Source organism: Trichosurus vulpecula, chromosome 2 (assembly GCF_011100635.1).
Source record: "Trichosurus vulpecula isolate mTriVul1 chromosome 2, mTriVul1.pri, whole genome shotgun sequence".
NCBI lineage: Eukaryota > Metazoa > Chordata > Mammalia > Diprotodontia > Phalangeridae > Trichosurus > Trichosurus vulpecula.
The window spans coordinates 146,795,430-146,818,504 of record NC_050574.1 but is presented as its reverse complement, the minus strand read 5'-3'; the positions used below and the strand labels follow the sequence as shown (position 1 = coordinate 146,818,504).

General features: G+C 36.9%; 1 protein-coding gene across 2 annotated transcripts in view; it reads left to right on the top strand.

Moving 5' to 3' along the window:
- The first annotated feature begins 3,463 nt into the window (after positions 1 to 3,463).
- Positions 3,464 to 23,075, top strand: part of CEP126 (centrosomal protein 126) — an 83,098-nt gene continuing 63,486 nt past the window's right edge. Inside the window, exons 1-2 of one of the 2 annotated variants that reach the window (XM_036746282.1) lie at positions 3,464 to 3,930; positions 10,276 to 10,395. In XM_036746282.1, the coding sequence (XP_036602177.1) occupies positions 3,818 to 3,930; positions 10,276 to 10,395 (233 nt within the window). In that variant the 5' untranslated portion in view covers positions 3,464 to 3,817. The remainder of the gene's footprint in view (positions 3,931 to 10,275; positions 10,396 to 23,075) is intronic. The other variant, XR_005009605.1, reaches the window with a different exon arrangement.

Sequence of the window (23,075 nt, the reverse complement as noted above, 5' to 3'; positions counted from 1 at the left end):
AAACTCCTTTAGTGACATAAACCTATCACCTTCAAAAATGATCAAATAACACATCTATGTTGATAACTGTTCATGATCAGTGCTTCACCCAAGACATGAGTTCATGCAATAGTTGGACGCTCATTTTTTTTATTGGACCTGGGATTTCAATGGTACAGGGAATTCCAGGTGAGGAGGCTCTTAATAAATACATTTTGATTGATCTGATCGATCTATTTATAGCCTTAGCTAGTTGCCAAGAACACTGACAGGTGGACTAGCTTGCCCAGGATTACACTGCCAGTATGTGTTAGAAATAGAATTTGAAGCCAAGTCTTCCTGAATCCAAAGCCAGTTTCCCACCCACTATTGCATGCTGTCTCCCATATATTCTTCAGTTCCACTCTACTTGGATGTCACTGCTTTCTTACTTATATTTGGATTACGGCAGCTTCACAAGAAGATTGCAAGGGATAGGGGCAAAAGATAGCTATGTGAAGAAAGATGCTGTGTGAAAATATCTATATCTCCGAAAAAAACACCAACTTGAACATCAAGGGATTTTGGTTTAAATCCCATCTATAAAAATATAGAATGTAATTTTAACAATAACTACCACTACTTGACCCAGCGGCTGGGGAGCACTAGGCCTCTCCCTTTCCACCAAAGGATCTGTTTTCAACACTGGATCCAGTGAGACTCAGTTGGGAGGAGCCTGGTCTCTGAAGAGAAAATTCAGGCTTTTTGTTTGTTTGTTTTTGGTTTCATTGTGGCTGGCTTTTTATGCCTCAACCTTGGAACCACAAGGAAAAAATTACTTAATGCTTAGCTTCAGTAAAAGATGTGTGTATTGGGGGTGGGGGAGATAAAAGGTACTTGATACAAAATATAAATCAGGTATAGAACAACTATTTATTTCACACACACACACACACACACAACATGCTTAATGTGAAAGATTCACAGGTGCATATTAACAAAAACAAGCAGCAGAAATAACTTTAACAACTTTTACATTCTCTTGGGGGGTTTAGACTTAAACATCAGAAAATAAAGCAATGTGTGGCACTGCTAAATCAGCATTTCACATTTTACCTCAACTCTAGCCAAACAATTCCCAGTAAGTCCATATCTCCTGGCAAGCTGTGCCAAGAGCTAGATGGATTCATTGTCCTGTTTGTGATCATCCTCTCCAATGTGTAAACTCATCCTGCTGCCAGTCAGCTTCGACTGAAGGACCCAGAAGCTAGCCTCTCAGATTCACAAGGCTGCTATAAGGCTGGACCATTTCAAAAATCCCTATTTGGTCAGCTATGCTCAGGAAAGAAACTCAAAGCAGAAAAAGGCAGCCAGTGGCCCAAGACCCAGGTTCAATTTTGTTATGGGACTTGCGAACACCATGTTGCTGGGTCAAGGAGAAAGGTACTCTCCCTCCCCCAATGTTCATAGGAAGCTCAGGGGAGAAAACATGTACATAATTAAGTATATACAAAATAAATACAAAGTGAGCAAATACTGTACCAAATCCTAGAATTTCAAGATAGCTAGGCAATGCCTAAATATTCTAAACCTATAGCAATGCTTTCTTCTTTCATTAAAAGGCAAAATTTGAGAGCTGGAAGGGACCTTGGGGTCATCTAGTCCAAATGAAAGGAATCACCACTGCAACATACCCCCAATTTTCTCCAACTGATCCTCATATGACAATCCTTTTCCATCTATTTTATATATCATCTTGCACTGTACTTTTTCAAATCATTTCATGTGAGGCAGAAGAATGACAGCAAATAGTAGGAGTAGGGAATGGTGGAAAGTGCCCTGCTATATTGAGCACTTCACCTTTTGGACTTGTTATTTATCTTTAAAAATGAGGGAATTTGATTAGATGATCCTAAGGTTCTTTCAAGCTCTAAATCTATGATTTCTCTAAGCTCCTCAGGTTCTAAACACTAAGATTGGTATGACAGTTAGTTTTTCCCTAAACAGTGAACCTGTTATATCTACTTTCTACCCCCTTGACATGCCTATGATACAGGAAGGCAATGTGTTTGTTTACTCTTAGTCCCAATGATTTCATCAGTGTAGAAATTTCCTCTACCAATGCAGATCAGACCTTTCTGTTACTTATAATCTTATAAAGTTACCTAGGAGCACTGAGAGGGTAAGAGTAACTGTTTATGGCTTATAAGGCTAGTACCATCAAAGGTAGGATTTGAAGCCAGATCTTCCCAACTGGAAAACTAGCCCTCTGTCCACTATACCGTGCTGCCTCTGTGTATTTTATTAGTATTTTGTCTTAATCTATACAAGATTAGCTGTGATACTTTAAAAATGCCAGCCTCTTGGGAATATTCCATTTAGTCATACATAGCATTTTCTCTCTCTCTTTTTGGTGGGGGAGGAAGTATTTTTAATAATTTCAACTGGAAACATTATTTTTTGCTTCAACTCTAAAACTGCATAGGTTGACAGGGACATTTGAATTGTGGGTGAATAATCTTTATTTGGTCTATGTATTCTGCTTCTAATCTCGGAAATTTTCAGCAAGAAAACTGGCTGAAAACCAATCAGAACTTGAATATGCCATTATGATGGATCCAACAAATGCTTTCAGACCCCACCACCACCATTATATAGTGTTGTAGCGATCAAGCAGATGGCTCAAAATCCCATTTTTAATTTATCACATTACTGTACCAATTAACTGTTTCAATGACTGTCTCCTGATGATAGGCAGTCTCACCTTTAAAAAAAAAATCCCCAACTCCAAGACCAACTGTTCTGAGTTTAACTCCTTTTATTAAGGGGATTTGTCCAGTGAAGTTTGGATTCATTCAAAGGGCCACACTCGAGGACCTAGAGGGCCACGGAAACCATCACAAGCCTGTGACACTTTAAATGTGGTAATCGGGTGTGGACACTGGATGAGGCTGGCTACTGGCTGCAGTAAGGGCAGGAGCAACCCTCGGAATCACAGGTTTAGAGCTGTAGGAGTGCTGGGTTTCAGCACCACTAGGGTTCAGCAAGAGTCTGCGGGGAGGGGGCATCTTTCTGAATGGCTGAAAACCGAACCCCGGCCCCTAGAAAGAAAGCCGACGTGTAGGTCATCGTCCAAGAAGAGAGGTTCAAATTATGGTCAAACTTGTGGTTGCGGGGTGGAGATCGAAGGATTTTAAGACCCCTCCACATCCCTCGTCAGGAAGGGCTGAGTACTCCTCTAAGCCCAGGGTGGCCCAACTCCCTCACACAGGTCGCACCTCCAGGACGTTTCTCTGTTCTACCCCAAAACTCCCTCGACGCCCTGTTCCTCAACCCGCGCCAGCCCCTCGAGGCCGAGCCGGCGCCTCGGATTGGCTGCTGCCTCTGCCGCGGCCCCGCCCCGTCCCCTCCCCCCCCACCGGTGTACCGTGCCCTCGCTCCCCTCCTTCTCTACCCCTCCCCCCTCCCCGAACCCGGCTCCCCCAGCTCTCGCTCCCTAGTTTCCGTTGCGAGGGTAGCGGCGTCTGTTGGTTGTCAAGATGGCGGCGGCGGCGGAGTCGGCCGGGCCTCTGCTGCTGCCGCTGCCTGGCGAGGTCGCCGCCGCCGCTGCTGCTGCAGCTGCTGCCATAGCCACCGCCACCGCCGCCGACACCACCAGCAGAACCGCCGCGCGGGAGCCGGGGCTGGCGCGGCCCACCTTGCTGCACTCGTAACTCGAGGCCTCTGGGATCTAGGGAGCGGGGCAGAGGAGGGGAGGGAGAAGGGGTGGGGGAGGGGCGGGGGGGGGCACCGCGCAGCTGACATGAGGGAAGCGTCTGGGGGTCAGCAGAGAGTCGTCGAGGCGGCTCTGGGCTGAGAGATGCTGACGGGCCGGCCTGGGGCCAGAAGCCCAACCCGGGGACCAGGTACTGCTCCTGCCTCCCCGGTCCCCCACTGGAGAAGCAACTTTACCCAAGGGAACAACTTGTATCAGTATCCTTCCTTGGCAAACCGCTTCAGAAAGGGTGATGGGTGTTTATGAATGAATGATGGCGGTGCCCAAGACCTAGCCCCATCCCCAGCCCCCTCCACCCCGACCCCTGCTTGTGGGGACTTCACTGAAACCTGTTTCGAGTATTGTCGTTGCCCGGCATGTCCTTGGAAATAAGGTGAATGTACGGGTTACTTTTTATGACACATTCTTCCTCGGCCCAGTTATTCCGAGGTTTTTGGGTTCTGGTTTTTTTGTTTGTTTGTTTGTTTTTTTTTTTTTTTACTAATTCTTGTGCATTTTAATAACCAGTCCCCGAAGCACACTTATTGGTGGGTTTTTTCCTTTCGTTTTTTCCCCCTCTGTGTATTACAGAAGTGACTGAATCTTTTGCTTCTTACACCTTTCAATTCTTCGTCAAGCTCCTAGGAGAGAGAAATTATATAGATAATTAAAATCTACAGGTATCCCCATAACCGGATTTTATAAACTTGGCATCTCCTTACACCTGACTTTTTCAACAAAATGTGACGAAATGTTTCTCCACAGCTCATTTTTTCATCCCACGTCAGCAAACTGTTGCATTGATAAAAGGGAGGTTCAGGTGACTTGGGTAACCCACAGACTGGGTAATTTATTTTAGACAAGTTGAGAATTTAGAGACATGGGAGGAATGGATGAATTAAAATATACATACATACATACATACTGTTTCATAATATAGTGTTTGGGCAGATTGTGTTATGGAAACCTTAGTAAAATATAACCATGCTTATTCCTTTAAGGGATATTTTTTATGATAAGCCTTTGTATTTTCAAAGTGATAAGTGATAAAGATGCTCTGTAAAGTATGTTTACAAGTACCAGTGACCTTTATTTGTCCCAAATCTGTAATTTCATCTGATATTCCCGCTAGGAAACTCCCTCCTAGGATGCGTAGTGACAACTTTCTTGTTACTCATGTCTTAAAAAATTATCTGAATGTGAGGTTAGCATATGGTCATACAATGGTTTGTCAGAGGCAGGCCTTGAACCCATGTCTTTCTGACCTTAAGACCTGCCTGCTATGCATTATTCCATGCTGCTGCTCACTTGTTACATAGTTATTAAAACTTAAAGTTTTCAAACATTTTATTCTGAGCTTTAGGCAGATTTAATTGAAAATTAATAAGTTTAATATCAGATTTAACCTAATTAATTGTCACTCATTCACTTAAAATTCAGCTGATTCAATTGGTTTAATTAAAAATATCCCCAAACATTGCCATTTCCTTGGACTCAGAACTGCCATGTAACTATCCCTTTTTTAGGTTCTTTTGGTTTATCTGTGAACTGGAGTATGTGGGGTGGGGGTGGGGGATGGTACAGTAGAAAGACCACCAGATTTTTTGTGGAGGTTCAAATCTCACATCCAGCATTTGCAAACCATATGAACTTTGGCTTCAATTTCCATAAATACAAACTATACTCCCTTCTTTTAGGGATCATTTTTATGATGGCTATAGCCATACTTTTTTAAATGTTAAGGCTTACCACTAAAGCCGGCTAGACTTCCTGGATATGATGAATATCAGAGAATCTCTAAGAATGCAAAGGCACCTCAGAAGTGATCTTGTATAAGAATCTCCTCTACCCCATAGGACTTCCTCTGATAGATGCCTTTTGCCTGGTGGTGTGGCTATGGACCCCTTCTCACAAGAATGTTTTTAAATGCATAAGGTAAAATACATAGGATCACAAGGAAACAATTATGATGAAATACTTATCAAAACTTTTTTAAAACTTACATTAGCAACCAGTATACTGCACTATGCTGATACTGGGTTCCAGCACCTTTTAAGCCATTTTCGTTCTGCTCTTTCTAATCCAAAAATCATTCTCTCAGAGTAAATGGAAGCAAAATAATAATTGAATAGTTATTCTTTCTCTCCATTGTCTATTACAATGATCCCATCTATGTCAGTACCTTTTTTGATATTTTCTTAAAAGAATACTAAGTAAAAGAGGCAAATTGGTAAAGTGCATTCCTCCCCTAAGAGTTTTTCTACTGGAGCCCTGTTACAGAAATAATTATGAAACTCCCTCTAGGGGCCTTGACTTAGCAATGCAGTTGGTTGTGCAAATGAGTAGTTAATTTACCATCATTTATTTTAAATTGTAACCTCCCTAGGACAAACACTAGCTACAAGCCTTTCCCCATACTTCTACTTTTATGTGATCCTTTGAGAGGACCATTTCAATATGAAGGAGTCCATTTAAGACTGGAAGACCACCTATGTATCTGAAATTTATAATTATTTCATATGATATGTACTAACTATATTTCTGTATTATAAGTATTCTAAAAATAAATGAAAAGGCATTGGTTAATTTGAGGACAGTGCAAACTCCTCTCCTATTTCTGACAGTGCAAACTTGCCTCCTTTTCCTCTTCTATGTATGTACCTATAACTAAGCATGTCCACAAGCATTCAATGGACTTTTAGAAAATTATTTTTTTCAATTAACATTTATTTTCTCTCCTTAAATATCTCTCTCCACCCACCCCAGCCATTAAAAATGAAATAAAATGAAAAAATTCTTGTGAGAAATCTTTGCATAGTTAATCAAAACAAATTCCATACTGACCATTTCTGCATCTTTTGTCCATCACTTCTCTTGTCAGGAGGGAGTATAGCGTTATTCATCATTGGTCTTCTGACATCATAGTTGGCCATTACATTGATCAGAGTTCTTAAGTCTTAAAAAGTTGTTTATCTTTACAATGTTGTTGTTGTTATATAAATTGTTCTCTTCGTTCTGCTTACTCTGTGTCCGTTGATATGAGATTTCCAAGGTTTCTCTGAAACCATCTCTTTCATCATTTCCTATGGCTAAACGATGTTCTATCACATTAATAAAACAATTTGTTCAGTCATGACCCAAGTTATGGGCACCATGAATTTCAATTTCATTACCACTTCAGGAGCTATTATAAATATTTCTGCACATATAGGTCATTTTCCTCTTTCCTTAATCTCTTTATGGTATAGGATTAATAGCAATATTGCTGTTATAGAAGGATATGCACAATTTAGTAACTTTTTGGCTATATTCTAAATTGATTTCCAAAATGCCTGGACCAATTATAGCTCTGCCAGCAGTGCATCAATGTACCTATTCTCCCCTCCCAATATTTGTCATTTTTTTTGTCAACTTTGTCAGTCGGAGGAATGTGAAGTAAAATCTGAGTTAATTTAGCTTGCATTTCTTTAATAATTAGTCATTTGATGCACTTTTTAATGTCTATTGATAGCTTAGATGTCTTCCTTTGGAAACAGCCTGTTAATATCCTTTGAGTACTTATCAATTGGAGAATGAGTCTTAGTTTTATACATTTTAATCAGTTCCTTATTTATCTTAGAAATGATACATTTATCAGAGAAACTTTCTGCAAAGATTTATTTCCCAGTTAACTGTTTCCCTTCTCCTTTTAGATGCTTGCAATCTATGGCCTCTTTGTTTTCACATTTTTCTCAACTAGTAAAAACCCATCTTCTTTCCTTCCCACTTCCCCCTCCCCAAACTGATAAAGAAAAAAAACTTCTAACAAATATGCATGGGCAGCTAGGTGGCGCAGTGGATAGAGTGTCTGGCTTGGAGTTAGGAACACCTGAGTTCAAATATGGCCTCAGACAATTACTAGTTCTGTGACCCTGGGCAAGTCACTTAACCTTGTGTGCCTCAGTTTCCTCATCTGTAAAATGAGCTGGAGAAGAAAATGGCAAACCACTTTAGTATCTTTGCCAAGAAAACCCCAAATAGTCAAGCAAGACAATAGGCATGCCAAAAAAAATATGCCTTCAAAAGAAATATGTCTTCATTTTAGATCTGAGTCCATTACTCTCTCAGGAGGAAGACAGTATGTTTCATCCTAAGTCCTTGGATTCCTTCTTGGTCATTGTGTTGATCAAAGTTTTTTTGCCACCTCTTTAAAAAAAGAGAGTAATAAAAGAAGAGTGCTCTCAGCATCAATGTTCTAATTTCTTCTCCTCTACCTTTCTTTCTCCTTTTCCCTTCCAAAGCCGAATCATAGGCTCTTATCCTTTATTTCTTTTTAAACCTCTCTTCAGTATCCATCCACCATTGTTAGAGTCTGTTTTGTTTAGGACTAATCCTTCCTGTAATCTGCCCTCTTTCTTATTCTTCCCCCTCTCTTGTCCCCCTTATCTCCTGTTTCCTATTGAATGAAACGTATTTCTGCATTCATTTGTATGCATCATTATTCTTCCTTCCTTTTACCAGTTCAGGTGAAAGTGATAGTCAGATGCTACTCTCTACCACCCTCATCCCTCATTTGTATAATCTTCTACTGCACTCTGATTATATGGGATAATTTCTCCCTTCCTTCCCCATTCTTCTTCACTTCCAGTCTATATCCCTTTCCCCTTGCCTTCCTTTTCTTCTTTTAAGATAATCAAAACTTTAAAAAAAACACTCCCAGACCCTATTTCATTGTAGTCATTGCTGTGACCCCTAATGATAGTTGACTGAAGAGACTCATGTATCATCTCCCCACATTGGAATATAAACAGCTCATCCTTTTTAGTCCCTTATAATTGTTTGCTCATATTTACCATTTTATGGGGTTTTTTTGGTTCCTGTGTTTATACTTTAAAATTTCAGCTAGGCTCCAGAGTCTTTTCTTCAGGAATGCTTGGAAGTTCTCTATTTCATTAAAAATTCATTTTTCCCCTTAGGATTATGCTGTTTTGCTGGGTTAGTTATTCTTGGTTGTAAGTCTATCATATTCCATTGTCTCCACTCATTTTTACTTGTGGCTTCTAAATGGTGTGTGATCTTGACTGTACCTTCTCAGTGCTCAAATTCTTGCTTTCCAGTTGCATACAGTATGTGGGCCATGTTGAAAGAATGTAGAACTGCAACATGCCTCCATCATGGCTTCTTCATGTTGGAGTTTGGAATTACATTCTACCCTACTGCCCCTGCTGCTACCTGTTTTTGGCTTAAGAGGTTCTTCCATTACTTCTCAATGGCTGCCATTTCGGGAACTAAAGCAGAGTGGTGACCAGTCACTGGGGGACAACATTGGCAGGGAAAAGAGTTTGCTGATGTCCAGATCTTATCTGGCAGGTAACAAAGTACTTTTTCACGTTCCTGGTATTCCTACCATTACCTTAGCTCTCCATAGATCCCCCTGCTTTGCGTATAGTAGGTACTTAATAAATACTTGTTGAGTGGTAGAGTACTTTTGGGTGAAGTGGAAAAACAGAAGGGTGTTATTGTCATGGGAATATAATACAATTCGCCTAAGCAAAAATAGTAGATAGACAGAAATCTAGGGAATAGATCACAAACTTTTCTCATGGAGTCTTGATATGATATGATGAGAGACTTCAACTATCTCAACTTCTAATGGAGCACATTCTTGGTCAAAAGTAGAACTAAGAGCAATTGAAAAATTCTTGAGTTCCTTTAATGATAATTTAATTCTCTAAAAGGTAGAGCATGCAACAAGGGAAATGGTTATTCAGGATCTGAATTTTTAACCAAGGAGGAGCTGGTTACCTAAATAGAAATGATGGAGAAAACAGACTGTTCATTAGAATTTGTGAGAGTCTGATGTGTACACTATATTTCAGGAATGTAAATTTCAAAGTGTTCAAAAGAAATAATTAGTAAGTTCACAGGGTCCAAAATTTTATGAGTGAAATTCACCTCTGAGAGCCTATAAAGGACTGACTATATTCCCTTTTGATTTAATAATTTTGAAAATTAATTCATTTCCTATTACCTTATTTTCTATGATGAAATTATACAAGTATTGAATCCTGAAAGTTCCATGAAAGTTTTTGTATAGAAACTAACCTGTTTTTATAATTAGTCACTTTAGTGATAATTTTTTTAAAAAATTAGTGTTATCTGAGAATAATAGATGCTTTCTTCAAATCTACAGGTAACATTCTGTCTTCTCAATTTTCCTGGAGCTAGTTCTTCAAGTAGTTATGCCAAAACTTGGCTATGCCACTAATTATTATATATTTTGTGTGTTGGATATATTGGCAATATTGGAAATTAGTCTGACTTGTCGACTTCATCCAAAGTAGTCATTATTGAAGAGATCTTTCAATGAGGTTTGCACATGTTACATTAACATTATTATAGATTGTAGACTGTGTGCTCCATGAAGGCAGGGACCGTATCTCATTTGAACTTGATGATCTTTCCCTGAGCTTGATTTGATCCTCTTCAAACTATTTATGCTTAAGAAATGTTTGTTGAATATGCATTTGTCTTTGAATAAAGATTTAAATAAAATACTTTCCTTAATTTAACATTATGACTAGAAATATGAAGATCCATCTGGAAAAAAATTTAGAAGAAGAACGTCAAAAGTTACTGCAGGAACAAAGAATATGTCGAAGTCGAGCACGTAAATATTGTATAGAATCAAACAGAAGAAGAAAGTAAGTAATTGTAGTTTATTCTGGTAGTTTAAAAAGGCTTTATTGGTTTTACTAGATGACTGAACCTTTTGTTCTTTAAAAAGGGGGGGGGGCAGTGAATTTTGTTGACCTAAATAATATTTTATCTTCCAAATGGAGTGTTATCTTTAAATTTTTCAGGTTTTTAGTTTTACTTTTCTTCACAAATCATAAGGGAGTGATGAATTGTCTTTTGAGTTGTCTGAATTGTGCCATGTATAATTTTTATAATAATGCTTCCCTTCCTGTTTTGACAACATTTTATGATTAAGTAATAGCTTACCATGTAATCTTTATGCCTAGTTATGTGGCTTGATCATGTTAATTACTCATTGCTTTTGTTCACCCACATTCAACCATGTAGGAAAGCAAATGCACATTGTTAAGGGGCCCCCTGACTTGTCCTTTTGAGTTGCCATGTTTTCCAGAAACACTGGAATATGCAAAAGGCCCTGAACATGTCAAGGGTGAAACCCCACCTTTTATTTTATTTTGTTTATTTACCTTTTTTCTCTCTGCTATGTTGTCTTTTCACATTAACTCTTCATTCCATTAATTATACTTCTTTAACATCTTTTCATTCGTACTTTTTCTCTGTTTTTGAAGGAAACAGAGGAAGATAGAGTATAAGTGTTCTATGTTGTTTGTTCTTTTCATAAACTAGTATTTTACTTCTTTGGATTTTGAAGTCAGACGACTTAGGTTCAAAGCCCGTCTCTTATCACTTACTTCCTGAGCCAGTCATTTCCCCTCTTTGCATGTCAGTTTTCTCATTTGTAAAGATTATACTAGTTAACCTCTAAGGTCCTTTCTTGTTTCAAATTTGTGAATTCTTTGATTTTCTGTTCACATATTTTCAGCTGATTCTGTAAACATTATACACATTAATATATTCATGGTTATTATCACAGTAAATAATCATTTTTACCTACAAAATTACTATCTTCTTCATATTGTCAAACATATGCATATTTCATGAAGGATATTATTAATCACTGCAGAGAAGAATCTGCTTATAAGTTTCTAAGGGGTGAAACCTTTTTTCAAAGCTGTTTTTTGTAATTATAACTTATAATAAAATACTACAGGGTGGCACCTTATAAAAAATTTAGAACACCAAGCCAATGACTCACATGATGTATAGCACCTTCGCTATAGTTCTGAAATACTTCTTTGTGGCATTGAGGGGACCCAGCAGAGTCTGAGTTCTAATAGGTCTTAACATGTCCCTATGGTTATTTTTGTGCAACTAGGTCTCCTTTTTCTATTCTTGATACCTATAGGATGAAATCTTAGCAATGGGCTCATTGAGTGAGAAAGTACATTCAGTTTTGTGGCTTTCTCTCATTATATATTCCAAATTACTCACCCTAATGTTTGTATCAGCCTACAGTCCTACAAATAATGTAATAAAATAGCACTAAAGTACTGACAGGATTCAGTTTCATCACTTTTGTTATCAGTGTAGTGTATATAAGGTGGTTTTTTCAGGTTATCTTGATTTGCAATTCTCTGTTTGCTAAGGAATTTGAACATCTTTTCATGTGGCTATTAACAATTTGCATTTTCTCCTTCCAACATTGTTGGTTTATGTCCTTTGAACATTTTTACACTGGGGGCGTATATATTATTCTTTGAATATGTATCACTTTGCGTAAATTCTGGATGTTGGACTTTAATCTTAATATATTTTATGTAAATATTTTCTTAATTAATTTCCTTTTACCTTAGAGAGTTTTTGCAATTTTTTTATTATTTTTGTATAATTGAATCAATAAATTGTCTCCAATTATTTCCTTTTGTTTGCTTAAAAAGTTTCTTTGCTTCATAATCGAAATTAATGTTATTTTTTCTTCTAATTTTAATGACCAGTTAGCATATGATATAGGTAGTTATTTAAACAGTTTTGTGCCATGAAACAATTACATTTTTCCAGTGTTGTTATTACAATAATTTCATTCTGCAGTTTTTTAAATATGGGCTTGTCAAATACTAACCTCTTCTTCACTTGATTCTGTGAAAGATGCTCCCTTCTCTTCCATCCATCTGTTTCTCTGTGCTTTTTTCCCTTGCTACCAACCAGACCTTTAAAAAATAGTTAAGAATATCTGATTCTTTGAAGTAGAGCTTATGTATTTTTATTAGAATGATACAGGGATGCAGGGAGAAAATCTGGACCTGTGACTTCATTGATAGAAATTTTTCATTATGGAAATTACCTCCATCATTTCAGCTCAACAACTTACCTGTAATTTATCATGTTAGAGAATTGCCTGGGGCACTGAAAGTCTAAATGACTTGCCCAGGGTTACACAGTGAGTGTGTGACAGAAGCTGGACTTGAATCTAGGTTTTCTGATAGTAAGGGCAATTCTCTGTATGCTAAACCTCTCTATTTTTTAAATTTTGTTTTATAGAATTGCATTAGTCTATAAATTAATTTGAAAAATGTTTACTAGTTTATTATATTCATTTCATCTAACTACAAGCAAGGGATATCCTTCTATTTTCCAGTTCTTCCTTTTTTTCTGTTATAATTGTTTTAGAGTTAAAATAGGTCTCTTCTGTACCATGATAAGATAATAAGGTCATTTGCTATTTGTTTTATTAATTTGGGTATTTTATATTTTTGTAAATCATCTATTTCTTTTAAGACCCCACCTATAGAAGTAATAACAATATTATACCTAAAATGTATAAAAATATGAAGATAATGAATTAATATTAGCTAACCTTGATGTGTTCCATAGTATTTTACCTCTGTTTATCACATTTGATTTTCATAAAAACCTTAAAGAACTATAAAGGTATGGCAATTAAAGTGTGAAAAATGTGAAGGAGTTAGTAAACAACAAAATAAATATGAATTAGTAGTATGGCATGGCAACATTTCAAGATTTTTAATAATTTTGTTGCTTCTCATCAGTAAAAATAGAAAAATGGGCTAATAATCAGATAACTGTGTTAGAATTATTTATAAAATAAGAATTAGTGGGCTCTGAGTAACATTCTAATAAAAGCTAAATGAGCTTTGCAAATAGATTTTTATGTTTAGATGTTTTACTTCATGGTTCATAGGGCTGTGTTCTAAATATTTAAGATTATTTGATATGTAGCATCCAGACTGGTGAAGCATTCGTGTATATTTTCTTTTTTAATTATTTTTCTTAATCAACAGAAATTACCATTTTTCCTTTCCACTTTTCACCCACAAGAGAAAGAAAAAATCTTGTTATAAAAATGTATAGTCAAGCAAAATAAATTCCTTTGTTGTCCAAAAATTACCATTTCTCCTTCCTATTTCCCCCCACCAAAGAAAAAGAAAGAAAAATATACCTCCTGTTACCAGCATGCATAGTCAAGCAAAACAAATCTCTGCATTGTCCACATCACACAAAAAAAAGGTCTCAGCCTTGTCTCTCAAGAGACTTATAGCCTATCTCATCTTTAGACCTCTGGAACTGAAAGTAGTCATTGTATCAGTTGGAATTCCCGCGTCTTTCAGAGTTGTTTATCTTCATAATATTATTATCTTTCTATATATTTTTCTCGTGGTTCCACCTACTTCACTCCCTGTCCATTTATACAAGTCTTTCTGGGTTTCTCTGAAACCATCTCTACCTTTTCTTAAAGCAAAACACTATCCCATTAAATCCATATACCACAACTTATTCAACCATTCCCCCAGTTCTTTCTTTCTGGCTATTAGCATTGATGTTCCTGGGAGTTTTCATTTTGGGGTTTCTTTGAGGAGGTGACCAATTGATTCTTTCTATTTTTACTTTGCCCTTTATTTCTAAGAGATATGGGCAGTTTCCTCTTATTTCTCAAAATGGGATACCTGAGTTCTTTGTTGTTGTTGTTATGGTTTTTAGGTAGTATAATGATTCTTAAATTATCTCTCCTTGATCTGTTATCCAGGTCAATTGTTTTTACTATGAGATACCTTACAGTTCTGTTTATTTGAATCTTTTGACTTTGTTTTAAAACAAAGTTTCTTGTTTCTTGTTGTCTCGTGGAATCATTGGCTTCTATTTAGTGGATTCTGATTTTCAAGAGTTTGCTGCTTGAGTAAGGTTTTCTACTCCTGTGCCAAACTGTAATTCCCTTTCTAATTCTTTCTTCCATGCTCTCATTTCTTTTCCAGTTTTTTTTCCTCTAGAGCTTTCATTTCATTTATAAGAACAGTTTTAATTTTCAAAAAACTTTTACTTCATCTCTTCTAGGAATTCTGTTGAGTTGTACTTATGCTGTATTTTACTTTGAGGCGGTCCCTGTAGATATTTTGGAGCTGTTCGTTTTTCTAGATTTATGTCTTGCATGTCTCTGTCACCATAATAGATTTTAATGGTGGCTTTCTTTTTTTGTTTGTTCATTCTTCCAGCCTACTTTCTGACTTTGGACTTTATGTCAGGGCCAGGCTCTGTGCACTTCTGGAGGGAATTCTGACCTGGTTCTGCTAATGCTTTCTCAGGGGTATTGAAACTGTCAGTCAACTAACAAGCATTTATTATGTGCCAGGCACTATGATCAGCTCTGGGAATACAAATATAAACCAAAATAATGACAGTCCCTCCTCTCAAGGAGCTTACATTCTAATGGTGTAGACAACCCAGAAAAGGAGGCTGAAAGTGGCAGGGGAGGTGGGAGAGAAAGCCAGCGTGGGGGCATGATGAAGTTCAGAGGAGAGCATCTTGGTGGGAAATGAAGAGATGTCTATCGTGGATAAACTCTTTAAATGTAGGTGCTAGGAGTAGCTCTATCCCCTCCAATAAATCTGCCCCAGGAACAGAGAGTACTAATGAGGTGTGAGTTCAGGCCTGAAGTAATCTTTTAGGTAAGGATATTTCTAGAGCATGATGGAGATGTTTTGAGGAGTACAGCCTGGTGGGAAATAGAGTATTATTCCATCTCTCAGGGGAAGCTCAGGCTGAGGAACTATAAGCTTTCAATGTGCACAGAGTGGTATTATCCAGGGTAAAGTGTCATCTCTGCTCCCCGGTCTTATTTCTATAAGTTCTTGAACTGGGTTTAGGTATAAGTAACTGCTTCATTTGCAGTTTCAGTCAGCTCTTGATAGGCTCAGCCACTATTAATCATCCAGAAAGTTCCACTTGTTCAGAGTGACAGACCTATAGGCTTCTCTTTGATCTGAGATTTCTGCCCTAGTTAGTCCTCTGTAAGTTTTTGATTAAGCTAGAAGCTGGAACTGTGACTCTGCTCCACTCCTGGGGTCCAGACCACACAGCAGATGCTTGCTTCTGAGCTTGCTCCTTCCTGGGTCCATGAATAGAGCCAGTATCTACTTCCTGGAACACTGTTACTAGGCACAGGTCTCCTCTTTAGTTACTCAGCTTTGGATCTGTTACCCAGCACTGGATAGTAAGCAACAGAACTGAGAGTTTACATATATTCCTGCACACATTTAAGCCTCTCTGTGCTGGATTTAGGACTTGTTGTCCTGTTACACATCTCCTTCCTGTACTGGAGTGCTTGGCCCAGCCTTTCCTGGCCAGACTCTATCCCTGCTGTCTATAGACCTCTCTGTCTCTACCTACATGGGTTGGAAAAATGACTCCCTTTGATTTTTTTTTCTTGGATTTCCCAATTAGGATTGTATCTCCTATGTTTTCTTAATTTGTTTGGAGGACTTGTAGATGGAAACTTAAGTTCTATTTCTCTTTGCCATTCCAATTTCTTTGCTTCTCTGATTACTCTATATTTTCTATCATATCTATAGATTACTAATTTCTACCTGGTTAAATCAGTTTAGGGATTTTGGTCATCATTGTCATCACTGTTGTTTTTAAAAAGAGCCTTTCTTTGTTATTTTTGGCTCTTCATTTGTTTGCATTTATAGTCAAATGGAAGCTAAGAAGTTGGCTTATCTAATTTGTTATTTAGTTTTTTTGTATTTTGAGGTTCAGTGAGCAAGAGATTAGTTAGTGTACACATGTCTCTTTTCTAGCCAGTGGGGATTCAAATAAACTGTTAGGCAAATATTTTATCAAGTTTTATAAAGATCATTGACAGGTTGTAATGTTCAAATTCTTGCCTTTTTATTTAGGGGAAGATTGAGGGATAGTGAGCACTTTTTTGAGGAAATCACCATCTTCACTCTAAAATGAGTTACTTTTATTCCTGGGTAAGATTTTTCAAATTTATTTAAATTTAAATTTCTCTATTCAGTATGGTCACTTATAATTTTAAATACCTAAAACAAAACAATCCCATCTAGAATTAAAATTGCATCCCATGGTGATCATACCAATCAGTTCTACCTTATTTAAGATGTGCTCTCAAGTAATCTTTTAAAATTAGTTTTGTAAATATCTTTTGTCTTTACATCACCTAAATTTCTCTTATTATTTCTTCCCCTCCTTGCCTCCCTCCCAGAGAGGCATCCAATATACCAAAGAATATTTTTAAAGAAAAAAAATTCAGCAAAACTGATTAATACATTCAGAAAGTCTGACAATATATGCATCGTTCTACACTCATGAACCACATCCGCACTTCACCTCTGAAAAGCAGTGAGAGATAGAGGGACTGTTTTGTCTGTTCTTTGGGCTGTACTTTTCTTCATAATTTTATAATATTCACTTGTGATTATTTTATGGTAGTTCTTTCTATTTAAATTATTATAGTCATTACATATTATTTTCTTGGTTCTCACTGCACACTGAATGAGTTCACATAAGCTCTTCCATGCTTCTCTGTATTTGTCCTACTCTGCCGCTTATGCCACAGTAATATTCCATTGATTCCATTTCTTTGCTATAACAAAAAGTACTACTGTAAATACTTTGTTGCATATGGGGACCTTCTTCTTATTAATGACCACTTTAGGATATGTGCCAAGTTGTATAATCTCTGATTCAAAGGGTAAAGACATTTTAGTCATTTTAGTAATTCAAAATTGCTTTTCAAAATGATCATACTGAATCACATTTTAACCATACAGTGCCTGTTATATAAAATAATTTGCCTATCTTTCCACAACCCTTCTCACATCAACTATTCCTCTCTTTTCTCATCTTTGTTAAGTTTCAGAGTGCTAAATAAAACCTCAGGGTTGTTTTGATTTTCATTTCTCTTGTTTTTAATGAATTGGAATATTCTTTTATATTCTTTATTAGGAATGGTTTTTGATCTGTCTATCTAAGCCTACGTGCATACATATGCACATATATACATACATATACTTATATACCTATGTGGATGTAGCTAGAGTTAGATATGTCTTAGATACCAAACCCTTATCTGAGAAATTTGATACAAATTTTTTTTTTACTCAACTGCTTCCATTATTTTGTCAGACACATTAATCCTCTTTGTATAGAATGTTTTCAATTTCATGTAGTCAAAATTAACTTTTTTCTTTTGCAATTGTCTCTATCCTGTGTTGGTTAAGAATGCATATTTTACCTATGGCTTTGGAAGATATATGATCTACTCTTTTTCTGATTTTTTTTATGGCATAATATAAATGTCATGCGTCCTTTTTGAATTTATTGTGAAATATGGCATGTGATGTTACTCTAAGCCTAATTTTGCTAGAATGCTTTCCAGTTTTCCCAGAAATTTTAATCCAGTAGTGAGTTCTTTAGTAAGTAATTGATTTTCTTATCAAACACTGAATTATTGAGTTCCATTGTTTCATTCCAGCCTGTTCCATTGATCTACTTCTCAATTTTTTAACCAATTCCAAATTATTTTGATGACTGCTGCTTAGTAATATAATTGTAATGTAACACTCATTCTTGCTAAAAATCTTATAAAGCTTAGGCATCAAGAGACCTTTTTCAATATCATAAAAAGTATCAATCGAAAACCAAAAAAAAGCATTACATGTAATAGGGATACATTAGACGCTTTCCCAATAAATAAAGAATTTGAAGACTAATTCGCACTATTAATTTATGTAATTCTAGAAATGATAGCATTAGCAATAGAGACAAATTAAAGGTATAAGATTGGCAAAGAATAGATAAAACTGACCCTTTGTTTTAAGAACTCTTTGGCTACATTTAGACATCTTGGTGGCCATTTTCCCTTCTATTTTAATATCTTCCCTTTTGAATTATCTTGTGCTCTTGGTTTTACTAAATTTTCTTCCTCCTGGCATCTTAGGTAATTTCAGTCTTTTTTTATATATTTCCTGAATGTTCACTTTCTGACTCATTTAAATTTGACAGTATATCCCCCAAGGACTGGCTATCTAACCTGTCTCAACCTTTTCTCACACTGGGGAATGTACTCAGTCCCTGATCCAAGTGACTTGGGGTGAAGGGGAGAAAAACTGGCCCTAGGTAGATGGCATTCTCCTTTCCTTCAGGCCTTGGTGCAGCCCTCCTCCCTTCCCTACCACACAAACACACACAGACACACACAGACACACACACACACACACACACACACACACACACACACACTCTCACACTGTAGCCCTGCTGAGGGCCACTTCAGGTTGAACTTGATTCTGTTTTCCTATACTTCTCCCTCTTCTGCAGTGTTGGTGTCTGCTGCTTGTTGCCACAGAATGGTAGGGGCAAGATATGACAGCAGGGACCACAATGACAGCAAGGAAGTTGCTGAGTGGTTCCCAGAATCCAAGCCATTGGGTTGGGTTATTGCTACCTAGCCAGAGCATAGAGATTGGTAGGGAAGTATTTTACGGATAACATACCAGAGGCCCTGGAGTTTTCAGACTCCAGCCTCTAACAGGTTCACTCTTGATCTGGTCAGACAGGCAGACACCTTCACAGGGATTAATAATCAGCTTTATTCTAGTCTAGTCTTCTCAGAAGGTTGCTGATAATGGGAGAACCAACTCGTACTGCATTCCCTAACAACCCTTCTTGGAAGGGCTGGTGAGACAGGGGGTCAACTACCCCTAAATCCCCTCAAGCCTTGAAGGGGGCCAGTCAAAGCACACACAGATTCCCCAATGGGTTCCTCGTGGATTCCCTGTGGATTCCCCACTTACTGACAGTGCCCACTTGCTTTATAGGGCAACAGGCAAAGAAAGCATCTTGCCAACATTAAGCTCACAAGTTAGCTTTAACAGCATCATCATTCTGTACAAGCATAGTAAATATCAATTATGTCACCCCATATCTTATGACACAGCCTCAGTATCTAGGATCCTTGGGGCTTTTCTGGGAGTTATCTATCACCTGGAAACTGGACATTGCCATGACCATGGATCCTGAGAAACTGAACTCTAAAAAGGATAACAAAATCCTCCTTGCTTACAGGAAGGAATTGATGAGTGAGCACATTAGGGATTAGCCTCTCTGCTATTAATTACCTTGTTAGATTTCTTGGCATTTTGGCCTATGGAGACAGCTACGTTTGCTTTTTGGTGTAATTCCTGTCTTAGAGAGTTTTGAAAATTCATGAGGACTGGAAAAAATGTCTAGTCCTCCATATTGTTAGTCACATTTAAATACTCATTTAATGCCACAGCTGTGGTCCATTTTTAAGCATAGTAATTCATAGTATATTGTAGGCATTTAATTAGATGTTCTTTGAATTGAAATGAAGAGTACTTGTCACTATAATTTTATAAATAATTATCAGTAGGTTTTCATTTCAAAGTCATGGGTACAAAATAGCCATCGATTTCTGGGAATCCACTAATATAGACAAATCATTACATGGTAAGCAATTAAAGTGGCACACTTCGGAGACAAGGTGCTAGACACTAAGATGATTGAATTGATCCTTTATTATTTATTTATTGATTGATCCCTAGTCACAGTTAATTGCTTTTGTCCTATAACTGCCTCAGAACTTGGTTCAAAATCCATTTGGTCAATAATAGGTTAAGTTTAGAAATCCAGCTTTTCTGGTAATCACTGATCTATTCTTGTCTCAAGGAATTTAACAGACCTTGGGGAATGTGTGTGAACACAAAAGGAGTCAGGCCTGATATCTTTATGCAGCCGAGCTATCTTTCAAGGATGTCTGGTTTGTTATCTTGCACCTAGACTCTCAGGAAGGAAGGAAGGAGTTGTTGCTAGCCTCCATTACCAAACTTTCAACCAATCATGTTGTTTCCTGTGCCTCAGCTTTGTAACCAATCATGTCCCCAATCCCATGATGTCATCTACCCGGTTCTGTTCTTTGTTCTGTACTCCCCAAAACCTATAATAGGGGAGATGTCCATCTTCGTGGGGTCTTTTGGCATTAATGGAGGCAAGCCGGTAACCCATTTGTTGACAGGCAGCATACCCCTAATAATAAATGTTTATTTGCTCAGACTCTTGCTAAATTTCAAATGCAACAGCACCACAAGACAGATTTCATATTAAACATTTCTAACCTATAGCAGTAATTGCCAAACAATAGAGGTAATACATGTTTACTTTTTGAAAATCATTATTAGTCCCGTTGAACTTTCAGTAATACTAAAGCAAATACTAGTAAAATTGGCAGCATATTTCAGTATGATAGACAATGATTGAAATGGCTTAAAGAATCATTACTCATCTCAGGCCTATTCCTCTATTATCACTTCTCATATTTAAATTTCATTTTCTTGGTAGTTTAATTTATTTACATTTCTTGTTTTTATGTTGCCTAGGGTATTTGCCAATTAAATAATCTACTCACAAGTGGGTTTTTTATAAGAATGTTAAAATACTGTTTAATACTTTTTAAATGTGACTATTATTAGTCTTATTTTTCTTTCAGTGGTAGTAAAACTCTGCTAGTGAATGAGATCTTACGCTTAGTTTATTAATTTCAGTCTACCATATTATTAATTTCAACAGGCTGGTAAAAATACTGCATGAGGTGATATTGTTCTGGCTACAGAATTACAGACCAGAGCATAATTTCCTTCATTGGGTTTCTATAGTTATCCTATTCAGAAGAGAGCCTTGGAAAGTTTGATAATAACAGTTGAATGTCAGCAGAAAAGAAGATTAATTTCAAGTGATATTCATAGAGTAGCAACTAAATTAAGCTACACTTTTCAGTTCAAAAATCAGTTTATAAAGCCCAAATCATGCTTTCAGAGAAGCTTTAGAATTTCATTTATAAATAAACTTTCATATTTAAAAATAAATTCTTGAGTATAAAAATAAATCTGTTTTCACATGCAGTGATATTGTGCTGGAAAGAATACTTACTAGTCTTGGAATCAGAAGGATCAAAACCAGAACTAGAACCCTTGGTCAAGTGACTTAGCCTCTTTAAGCCTCAGTTCAATTTATAAAACATTTTAAACTACCTACTATGTATATGCTTCAGTTTAATAAGTCTGTAAAATGAGGTGAATGATATACATCTGGACTAATACAAGTGTATATGAGTAGTATACAAGTAGACTAATCAATGTGTAATCTAAAGTGACATGCTAGGTCACATACACTTCAATCTACGGATCTAACATAGCAAGGACTGTTTAATTCTTTATCTCTGCATCCCCAGTATCTAGCACAGTGCTAGTACATAGTAGATACTTGATTGTGTTTGATGATTAATTCATTAAATTAATCCACTACTAATGGCTTATAGTTACTTAGGGAGTTAGCTTTCTAAATACTATTCTCACAGAGTTGTTCTGAGGTAAGCATCTTACAACCTATAAAGCACTTTATAAATGTAATCCATTAATGGATAAAAGACAATTCTAAACTTAGGATAGGTGACAGTTTTATCCATCTCCAGAACAGTCACCACTACAATTCAAAAAGGGTCAAGTCTGTCCTTAACAATAGAAGCATTTCCAAGAAAAGACTAGAAAACATACTGGGGGAATCAATTTCCTGCTGTTTAGTTCATGCATCGATCTATTGACACAGTTAGGAATTCTAAGATCTTGTTTTAAGCAGTTTCTTTTATCTAATACATTAATCAGTCGTCTAGCATTTATTAAGTATTGACTATATTGCAGGCATTGTTTTAAGTGCTGGGGATATAAAGACAAAAACACAGTCCTTGCCCGTTCTAATCTAGACGACATACAAAAAAATATGTACAAATAAGATTATTCATAGGATGAATTGTAGATAGTCACTGAGGGAAGACACTATGATTAAAGAGAACTGGAAAACACTTAGTAAAAGATGGGACTTTACCTGAGACTTAAAGGAATACAGAGAAGCTGGGAGCCTGAGATGATGAGAGAGAGAGCATTCCAAATGTGTGGGACAGCCAGTGAAAATGCTCAGAGTTGAAAGATGGATTATGCAAGGAACAGTAAGAAGACCAGTGTCACTGGATCAGATAGTACACAGATGGAAGTATGTTATAAGAAGACTGGAAAGGTAGGAATGGGCCAAATAATGAAGGGTTTTAAAAAACAATCAAAGGATTTTATATTTGATCCTGGAGGTAAAAGGGAACTACTATAGTTCAATGCATTAAATATAGCCAACTAATATAGGAAATTTTTCATCAAATATATAATATAATATTTCCTGTGGGAAGAAGGAAGAATGAAAAGACTGGGAAAGACCAGCCAAGATGGCAGAATAGGAGAAAACAGTACAAACTGTCTCTTCCTCACAATATTCCAACACCTGAAAAATGTACCAGTCCAATTCCTGATTGGGAAATCCAAAGAAAAAAATTACAATGAGGCACTTTTTTCTATCTAGTTAAATATAAAGGGACATAGAGGTCTGCACACCAGAAGGATGAGGTCTA